This window comes from Merops nubicus, unplaced genomic scaffold (genome assembly GCF_000691845.1).
Source record: "Merops nubicus isolate BGI_N331 unplaced genomic scaffold, ASM69184v1 scaffold30327, whole genome shotgun sequence".
Lineage (NCBI taxonomy): Eukaryota > Metazoa > Chordata > Aves > Coraciiformes > Meropidae > Merops > Merops nubicus.
The window spans coordinates 4,972-15,529 of record NW_008618837.1 but is presented as its reverse complement, the minus strand read 5'-3'; the positions used below and the strand labels follow the sequence as shown (position 1 = coordinate 15,529).

The following is a 10,558-nucleotide window of genomic DNA, read 5'->3' as shown; positions in this document are numbered from 1 at the left end:
CATGTAAATAACTCGCTTCAAAGTTACCTGTGAATCTCTTGACAGGGAGGAGGCCTTTCTTGATGAGATCTCTTCGTTTTCCCACCTTTCAACGCGTGAACGTGTGATAGGTTCTTTTAGTTAATGTGACAACAATGCAGTCACCTCCAAAGTGAAAAAACTACTAGACTGTAATAAGCCCTCTGAAAACTGCTGTAGGATCTTGATTTGCTTGCACTGGGCAGTTGATCTCCTTCATATCTCAAAATAAATAAGTAAGATGTGAATGATTTAAACTGATTCACCATGTACTGCGTTACCATACTAGGGAGCTGAGCTCATGAAGCTTTCCCTTAATGTTTCAAGCACTCAAAAAATAAACTGGTTTAGTAGCTTAAGTTGTTTAGTTTAATCATGCCTGTACTGAAGCATAGGTTCCTATGAAGAGGGTACTGTATCTGTGAGAGGTAGTTACAAATGGTACGTACAAATACAACTCTGTTCAGGGTAACATGGCAGAAGCCAGAAATCACTAACATAGGCAGTAATACACAAATTACATAAACACATAGTTTGCATGTGTGATTGTAAACATCCAAAACAAAGCTAAACCATGTAAATTTGGAAGTTACATTGTAGTTCTTTCATAAATTGTTAGAATACAGTAAGATTTTCCCACCACACATTGTGACCATTAGTAGTGTGCATGTATTCAGATCATAACGTAGCCATGTCTTCTGGCAGGTTTTGCATAGGTAGCTGGTGTGTAAATATCATGCATGCAACTTTTTAATGGAATTGTTAAATACTGGAAAGTGTATGTTCGTGTATGTCTTTGGAAGATTTTAATTTCACTTGGTTTTCCTTTTATAGAGTGACATAACTTCAGCAAACAACTAAAATGTCATCCTATCTGGCTCAGGAGGTTCACCTTGCTAGAAGACACGAGGAGATGTAAGTAATTGTCTCGGAGCTGCAGCCTGCCTCCCAGCAGTTGGTGGTGTGGTCTTTCCAGAGCTCCCTCCCTGCACACCGCCGTCCTGAGCATGGTGATCCCAGCTCCGTGCCGAGCGCGGTGGTGTTTCAACACGGGGTCGGTGTGCCAGGAGGTGGCACTCTTCCTTCAGGAACTGTTGGAATCAACATCCTTGCTTGCAGTTAAGGGCATTTAGGTTGATGGGGGTTTTGACTTCCAATGGTAGTAGGGGTTTAAGATCTCCGTTGTTAACCTCCTGTCACATTAAAGTGCTATTTGGGGAAGGTAATTGGATTCTGTCACTTTACGCCTCAATTACAGAGACGCTTCTTTGTTGCCCTGTAAACTCAGACTGTGAAGCAAACACAGTAATGATTGGGAAAAATCTGCTTCTCTTATAACAACTCGTACTTGCCAATGAGCAAGAGTAGTACTGATCAGGTCACCCCAGCCCACCCTGCCTTTCCTGTTCTGGGAAATTCAGTGCTTCCAAGCACCTTAGCATATGAGGACTGCTGGTTGCAACGTTGTAGCTTCGTACAAGCGCAGCAGGTGGTGTCTGCTTGTACCTTTCCCTCCCCCAGCACACCCACCCTACAGCCGGCTTAATTAGCCCCAGAGTTTTGAGAAAACTGGGTAAGGTAAAAAGGTTATTTTCTAGCTCCTGAGCAAAATGTTCTACCCACTTAGCAAAATGTTTTCCTTTGTAGACTATCTCAGAGATCAGAGCTGCTACAGCAGATGGAGACTTATCTAGGAGACAAAAAGACTAAAAAGACATTGCAAACTGAAGCAGCTGATGCAGCTCATAGAAGGAATGCAGCACTTTTAAATGTAAGTTTCTGCAACTACCAGGAACCACATTGAAATGTCATGGTTATGTAGCTTAGAGAATTTTTTTTTTTAAAAGTGGTTGCTCTAAAGTTATAATTTGGATTCTCCTATATACAGTTCCCTCTTCTGGAACTTGACCAAAAGGATTAAATGACAAATCTTGATTATTTGATAGCATCACTACCTGTTTCCCATCCCCTTCTTACATGAGCCTCTTGGTGGCAGCTGGTACTATCTTCTGGGTTTTTTTTTCCTCCTAAGTGCATGTAGAGATGCAATACATGCCATTACATGTCTGCCTGAGAGAACTTAAGAGTCTGACAAGACTCACAGCACCTCTACACTTTGATTCAAGATATAGGGTGGAGTATGTTTGGAAATAGGGGCAGACCAGCCTACAGTGCTCTTGGTCCAGGGTAGGAGCTATTCTCCCACTGTGGTTGTGTGAAGCTGTGGAAGAAGTTCTCAGTTTAATGTTGGTCTTTAAAGAGGTGTAGAGTTGCTTCAAGAATCCTACTTGCAAGTCTGTAAAAGCAGTGTTTGGTGTTCCTGGCTCTTCCTAGTGGTGATGCTGTCAATAATGTCAATAGCTGTTCCACGTACCTGTTGTCATATGTAGGTAAGATTTGTGCTTCCTCAGTAAATTCAGCAGACATTTGAGGATGGGCAATTAAAAAGACCTAGTTTTTGTCTGCAGGGACTGGAATGCTACAATCTCTTCTGGAGCCTCTAGCTTAAGCATCTGAGTTTGAAGACATTGCACTTGACCACTGACATGAGCATGCATTTCAAAGATGTTTATCCGCTGTTCAGGAAGCACCAGAAAACTATACTTTTCATGCCTTTTCCTTAAACTCTTACTTAAGGGTCCATATTGCATGTATTGTGTTTACTGAAACATAAATAAGTTTTACTCCAGAAAATTCCAAGATTAATTTGTGTCACTGAAAATTTTTTGTTTCTTCATGAAGAGGCTGGTTGAGATTTGAAATGTTCACATGCTGGGTGGGTGCAAGTCTATTGCAAGCCCTCTTTGTATTTAAATGGAATGTATATTTAGGGAGTAGCAGGCAAGGCAGAACAGTTAACCACGGATGCCTTCCCAACTGTTCTGCCACAAGGAAGATTTTCATCTGGGACTCTGGTAAACTGGTGCATTCTGGGCTGGGGCACTCAAACCCCTTTGTATTGGGGATAGGTAAGTGTAGGTGCTTCACTGGGAGGCTGGGGAGATGTGGGTGGTTTGTTTATTTTTTCCATAGTTCATGCTCCATTGATTTAGTAATTTCAGACATTATGACTACCGTTTTCCATGTGCATTTTATGATGGATTCTTATTTCATAATTACTGGGGGTTTTATAAATCATTCGTGTTTTATAAATGCATTCTCAGTTTACATATACAGGCAAATATAATAGATGCAGGGTATATTTCTGCATGCTGAAAGCTTTTTGTACTGGAAATGTTAACAATAGTTCAGACATATATGGAATGTAAATATTTTTGCAGTTAAACAGATATTTGCCATCTTCTGTCACATCCTCAAAATTGTTCCTTTCAAGTGTCAAAAATGTTGGTGTTAGTATGGGGAAAAAAAGCAAAAACATATGTATCAAAACAAATTCTGTTGCAGGATAAAGTAACATAAATCAATTTAAATCTATTAATTTTATAGTTTTAACTAGTTTTAACAGGCATGCACTCCTGCAGATGCTTTCTGATAACAGAAGAAAACAGGGAAAAAAATCGATGCAGAATAATATATGAGAAGCTTGAAAACAAGACTGATTAATGTGCCAGCTTCAGAATATTGTTCCTGATACCAGGCACTGTACATTTCACAGTTACCATGTGGAGAGTTGTTGATTTGGCCTACTCAAAAATACATGGACATGATGAAGTGTTATTTTTTTATTTGCATTTCTGGTTTTCTGCGTGTAAGCAAAACCGGTTGTTTTCAGCATGTGATCACAGCAAAAGGCATTTTTCTTTCTCTGTGCTAGTTGGTATTTATGCATAGGAAAGCATTTCAAAATTCATTTATTTTCTCATCAGTAGGAAGCAAGGAATTAAACGTTTAGGTTTGATTATTTTTTTTTTATTAATTGAAATTTTAACATTATAAGCACTTGTTCAGCTTTTTAACATAATCATCAGAGTGTTTTCCTTGATGTCTTTGGAGGGGAACTGTAGCTTAGGGAAATCTGTGTCATTTGGTACTTACATAATGTTGGTGTAATAAAAGTAGAAATTAGACTGGTATTTATTATCTTATATAATTACTTTTTTTTGCCAGTAATATTTCTTGTGTTTATACATATGTTTTACTGTGCAACAGCTTATAACATGAACTAGAAAATAAAGAATACACTGTATAGTAATTAATATTGGGAAGGTAACAGACCAAATTTGCTTTCCTTCACAGGCATGTAATTCTAGAATTACTGAAGTGGGATTCTGCCAGACTGATATCAATATAAGTGACAGCTGTATTCGATCCCCTAAAAGTGATGTGTGTGTCATGCATTCCATTTCACCTCTGGGGAAGGATCTTAACTGTTTTTGTTCTAGTCCTTGTGGATTTAGGGGAAGCGTTGTAAGATGCTCTCTTTTTTTTCAGTACTGTGACATCCTGGGTGTGCTGTTTTTTCCAAAGAAGTTTACATGGCTGATTTACTTTTATATTGATGAGGATTTATCTTCCATACAAGCTCACAGTTGTGTAGGCACACAAGAAGTGCCATCTAATCTTCCAGTAGTTCCAGCTGTTTTCTAAATCATACTGCACCTTCCAGCAAAAATTTCTTTCACTGTCTGTCATTAAATCAGCATTCTGGATGACAATGGACTGCACAACATACAAACCAGAGTGAGCAACGAAAAGACACATCCTGTATCTAGGCTATGCCAAAGTGACCTTCGCTGCTAAGCATATATGCACAACTGCTGCCTCCTTTCTTGCCTCAAAGACACTCATTTCCTATCACCATAAACATTCCCATGACTTAGCTGAGTCTATAAAGAAAGAATGATCTTGACTGATATTCTGCACTCCTGTGAAAATTCTTAGAGGAATTAGGAAGAAGGAATCAGAAAGGAGGAAAATCCTATGGAAGGGTAGGAAGTGAATGTTACTGATGGATTCTTTTCAGTGTGGTGATAACTTCTCCAGATTTGGTCTGAGCCACAGTGACAGGAGCTTCATTTGGTGCTGTTTGTAGTATGTGCAAAAGAGAAATTACATGCTTAGATTACTTCAGCCTGTGTTGTCATTTTATTTTGACATTGTGATTTCAAATGGCTTCCATCTTTGCTTGTATTCCCCCTTCATGTTTATACCCTGTGAGTCTTTTCTCACCTGAAAAGGGGCAGCCACTTGCTGCTTGCGAGGATTTGGATAGATCTCAGACTTAGTTTGCTCTTTCTCAGATATCCTTTAGCTTCCTACAAGGGCACACACTTTGCTGTAGGAAAAGGAGAACAGTTGCGTGGATTAGGCTTACAGCTGTGTACAAAAGAATGCAGTCATGCTGTAAAAGGAATTCATGAAATTAGATGAACACTGTATATGGAACGAGCTGAGTGCATCTGTATCACTAAGTTGAACTTCAAGTAACAGTAAGGCTGGTTTTTGCTTTTGTTAATCATACTCTACTGAATTTGAGTCATATTTTTCAATCTAAACTGGAGTCGAGCACCGTTTACTTATTGGTGTGTTCAGATTGGCTATTATTCAATGGGAGTAATCATGTTTGGTCTCCCTTGTGGATATGCTCCTCCAGAATCTCACTCTTTTCAGTGGCAGTGGTGGTGAATATTTGGGAAGTCCCTTTGGGGAATTTCCTCTCTCATTTAGTTTTTCTGTTGTACTTTTCACACCCGCTCTCTGCTCCCAACTCTGCCATCTGCTATACTTTCTTTCCCCCTCCACTCTGTTCAGCTTTGGCTTCTTCACACCCCACTCCCACGTCCCTTTCTGTCTCTCTTCATCTGCCCACCACTCAATCTCTTCAATGTTTGGGTATGGAACTAAGCCCACAAGAATGGGTCAGAACTTTAAAAGGGGAGGGCGGTTAGTTTGGGGAGATGTTTTGAATTGTTTGTTGCTGTTGGTTTTTTTGGTTGTTTCTTTTGAAAAAAAAAATATTTAGGCTTTTGTGAATCTAGCACACATCCACTGGACAAGCAGAAACCCAAATACTGTTTTTTGTTGTTGTTAGAAAGCTATGTGAGGTGCATTGTCATCCAAGTTTGTCTGGTGAACAGCTTGCTGCAGCTCTACATTTTTGTGCACATGTTATGCATGCATATTAGCAAGTCATCTTTGTCTTGAGGAGTAAAGATCTTGCACATAATTTGCCTCATTACTTTACAGTTAGAGCAGCTAGAATACATCCTCAGTCTTCATGCAGCATGGGGGAAACCATTCTGCTCCCCTCTGTTCTTAACTTTTACAGAACAGAATTTAACTGTAATTTACCCTAGTGACCAGAGAGGATAATGGTGTTCTACAGCAACAGAGTTGTGTGGTCATGAAATTTATTCTTGTATCAAAAAGTACAGCAAACTTATTTAGAAACTGTAGGATGTTAGTCTTACTAGTACAAGCTGAATTTAGGAATGACTAAACAGAAAGATTGGAACTTCAGCACTATTATCTGAATGCTGTTTTGCTGTAATGGGTTTATTTAATTAATTTAAATGTTTTGTGTGAGTGTGCATTTTCCTTTTAAAATTCCCAGTGTTTGATTTTAAAATGTACTTTGCCTGTGTTTTAGGCTATAGAATCAGCAGAAAAAAAGCTGCAAGAAAGAATGTGTTTACTTCCACATCCCGATACTGTTAAGTTAGAAGTAAGTCCTAGAACTTTGTCTTTTCGTTTGCTGTTTACCAAATATTTTGCTTTTTTTTTCCCCCCTGAAGCATGTTCTTAAAGTGAAAATAATTGATTTTAAAATCCAGTGACTGGTATAGCCAAAGGCCTGTGTACTGTGTAGCAAGCTGAACCTAAATTCTGGGGCAAGGTCCCTAGATTCTAGAGCATTCTGGTGGAAATATTTAGCAGCTTTCAGATCTGTACCAACTTCCACGTAAAAATTAAGTCAAATATAAAAATTAAGTCAAATATAAAAATGACTGTTGCAAATATCAGGAGATTACTGTGCTTATTGTGTCACAGCTATTTTGCTCGTTTTATATGGTCACCTATTGCCACAGATTGTCATCTTTACATTTCAGGGTAAACAGTTTATCAGTATGAACAGAGAAATTTTCACTTCTCAGGTTTATTTTATTGTTGTATGGGAGCTTATGAAAAACATTGCTACAGCAGGAACACCTGGTTTTTAATTCTTAACCTGTAATCCTTAAAAGATTATTTAAAGCTAAAAATTTTGAACAGCAAGTTACTCTGAGAACTAAATGTTATCCTGATACAACATAGTAAGTTTAGTTCCCTAGTCTCCAGACTGCATTAGGCAGTGTTATGCAGTGATGACTGAATGATGAGGACAGAAACAGTCCTGGGAACAGGACCTGGAGCACAGCTCTTCCTCCTGCAAAATAAACACCTCAACCAAAGGCCACCAACTCAGGTTCCCACTTGTGGTTCTTGCACCAGTGATTTTGTGGGTTCTTCGTTGTATGGTGGCTTGGTTTTCACAGGCATAGTAGCACTGTGTCCTACACTAGTTTGTGTGCTAGGGCAGTGTCAAAGGAGAGGAAGGGTGTAGATTTTAGCACTGTCAGCCTGTGAGGAGAGGTGTATTGTACATCAGTGTCACACCTGCTGGGCAAGTGTTGTGATGCTCAGGCTGTAACTTAAATGAGAGGCACCACTTCTGGTTCTCATACTGTTAAAAGGTTTTTGTCTGCCATTGCATTTTGTAAATAGCCTGCTTCCATGGCTGTGACAGGGTGCATGCTGAGCATGGCTGTTCAGTGGGATTTTAAGTGTATTTTTTTAGAGATTTTAGACAAAAGGGTACATTTTTTCCTAGATACTTGTGTATCTTGAATGATGCTAAGAAAGGTGCCAAGCGACCTATATTGAATGTATCTTGACTGTGTTCAGAAGTAGTTTTAGACTCCTCAAGAACTTGCAAGGCATCTCTAGAGTTGTTTGGATCAGTTTTGGGTTGTTTCTCCCTCTGTCCTGCGTTAGGTGTTAAGCTGCTTGCAGCGTGTAGACCAAAGTCCGTGCAAATTGGAGAGCACAGAGCAATTGCTTATGGCTGCAGAGATGCCTACACTCCACAGCAGCAGCTGAATTTGAGAGAGAACAGAGTTACTATTTGAAGAAGAAGATCCTATTTCAGCTTTTTTTATACTTCTAGAGAAGTGTGCTATAAATAGTGGGAAAAGAAAACTTTCTTTCATGGTACAAAATTCTTGTGCATGCTTTGTTCCAAAACACTTCTGAGCATATTTCACTCAGCCATATATGTGTCTGTATTAATATACTTTGAAAGTTATGGCTATAATGGATCCCCAGCTTGCTAAGTCGGAGTGGTTTTGTGTGACAGCACATATGCTTGTCAAAAAAGATTCTTTGAGTAAATCTGTTGAAGAAAATATTTTTGTAAATCCGCAAGAGCCATAGTTATATCTGAGTTACATGTAAGGATCAAAATGATTAGCCAGGAATCTGGTACTCTGCAGAGAGATGTTCAGTTGTGTGGTACACTTCTACGTTATGCACTTAAAGGAAAAAAAAGGCTCAATACATATGTATTGTAAATGTTTTCTACTATGAAATCACTTTCTTTGAATGGACATAATCTAAAAATACTTACATTGGTAGATGAATTAAAGTGTTGGCTTAGTATAGCTCTTTGATCACATTATTTTGTGGATAAAAATTATATGTGACAATTTTCTTCAAAATTCTACAAACAATATTATCCTTAGGATACCAACACAAAAATTATCAATGGTATGTCCATCCCACAGGTAAAAAGGAAATTAGATTTATTACTCAGAGGCACAAGGTAACACAAAGCAAAGGTTGGATGATCCACATTGTTTTTCTTAGACGACAGGATAAATAAACAGCTTTTTTCTGTTGTTTGTTTGTGACCCAAATGCTGGACCAAATTATTTCATCAGCGATTTATAAGGTCTGAAATTTTACACAAACATTTTGAACTACATTACTGCAGTCTTTTCTAGGACAACCAACTTACATAGCACTTTTAATTTATAACATTAACCATTTTTTTCCACTTCAAAATTAAATTCCACTGACATACATACTTAAATATAAAATCTGCCTCTGGAAATTTTGATTATCATAGGAAATATTTTATTAAAGGTACTATGAGGCTCTCAGCTACTCAGTTGCTTACCACAAGAGGGCACATTCAGTCACTTCACAGTTCGTGTTGCAGAATGAAATCTTTCCAGGCTGGTGTTTTGTATCAGATGAGAGGTTTGAAATTGTATGTGTAACTATGCTGTTCTTTTCTGAATTGCTTCACTTGTAAGGCAAGATTTAAGAATGCATTGCATATATACATTGTTTTTAAACAAATTGACACAGATTTTGAATTTATTTTTTTCTTGTATCTTTCTCAGACTCTCTATTGGGCATCAGTAAAAGAATCTCTTCCCAAGTGGGAGCAGTTTCTTTTGGGAAGAGCAGAAGTTCCTATTGGTTTTAAGAGAATGAAAACTACAAAACAGAACATAAGCTACCCAGAAGAAGATTTACAAAAATAAACACTCTACCTTCATTTTGTTTTGTAATTTGTAGCTTAAGCAGACAAGATCATCCAGATCAGGCAACAGAATATCATGCTATTAAATTGTAATGTAAATCCTTTGAATGAAAATGAACTATATGGGATAATTTGCTTCTGTTGCCACATATTCTTTATTTTTATTCTGTATTACGAGAGGCAATCCTCAAAAGGGCTTCAGGATCAACACTGAGAAACACCAGTGTATAGAAACCCACCAAGGCAATTGCTTTTTCAGTATGAGAAGAGTTTTAGCTTATTTTTAATCCTTTGCTTCTACATATAAGTGTGATAAGTAAAGAGATTCATGCGTTATCTTTTTTCACTGCGGTCGTCTGTGCTGCATGCCTCTTTGTGGATGAGGGAGAAAGGAGGAATTTACCATTAACAGGAAAGGCAGGTTGGTTGTGTCAGACAGAGCAGCCTTGGGTTAGCACCAGGAATCTCTGTAAATACCTTCATGAGAGCAATTGTAGAAGGAACACCTTGAATTTCTGTATCTTATTCTCCCTGATTTTTGTCATTGCCACTTTCATCACTTCTGCACCTCGCTCTGGTAACTGCTGCTTTTCCCAGCCTCCTGCTGCCTACTTCGTATTTCCTGTCTAGTGGGTGGCTAAAGACAAGAAAAAGTAAACAAATCTCTAGGGTTTTTGCTACTTCTAGCCTGCTCTTAATGCTGTTTTCTTTCTGTTGACGTGATCCACAAGTGAGAACTTTTGCTTAGGCGTGAGAAGTTTGAAAGAAGCAAACTGAAAGGTAACTGGCAGTGGCTGTCCAAGAAGCAAGGAGATATTATTTTCATTCTCAGCCATTGAACAGCTCCTTGGCTTCCTCCTACAGAGTTGCAGTAGCAATGAGTTTTGATTGTACAGTGGGCTCACTCGGTATAAAAATTCCACTGCTCTAGTGCAGTGCTTTTTAAAGTATCAGTTCAGTAGAAGATTCTTTGTTACTTGGCCTGCAGTAATTTAATCCTTCCTAAGAAAAGAAAGCCTAGAAGGAGGAAAAAACCAAACCAAAACAAAT

General features: G+C 38.4%; 1 protein-coding gene across 1 annotated transcript; it reads left to right on the top strand.

The window, feature by feature from the left end:
- The first annotated feature begins 852 nt into the window (after positions 1-852).
- Positions 853-9,628, top strand: LOC103776097 (chromosome unknown open reading frame, human C3orf14). Its single transcript, XM_008943593.1, has 4 exons — positions 853-933; positions 1,666-1,789; positions 6,569-6,643; positions 9,366-9,628. The coding sequence occupies exons 1-4, from the start codon at positions 881-883 to the stop codon at positions 9,507-9,509; spliced, it is 396 nt and encodes a 131-aa protein (XP_008941841.1). The 5' UTR covers positions 853-880; the 3' UTR covers positions 9,510-9,628.
- Positions 9,629-10,558: the final 930 nt, after the last annotated feature.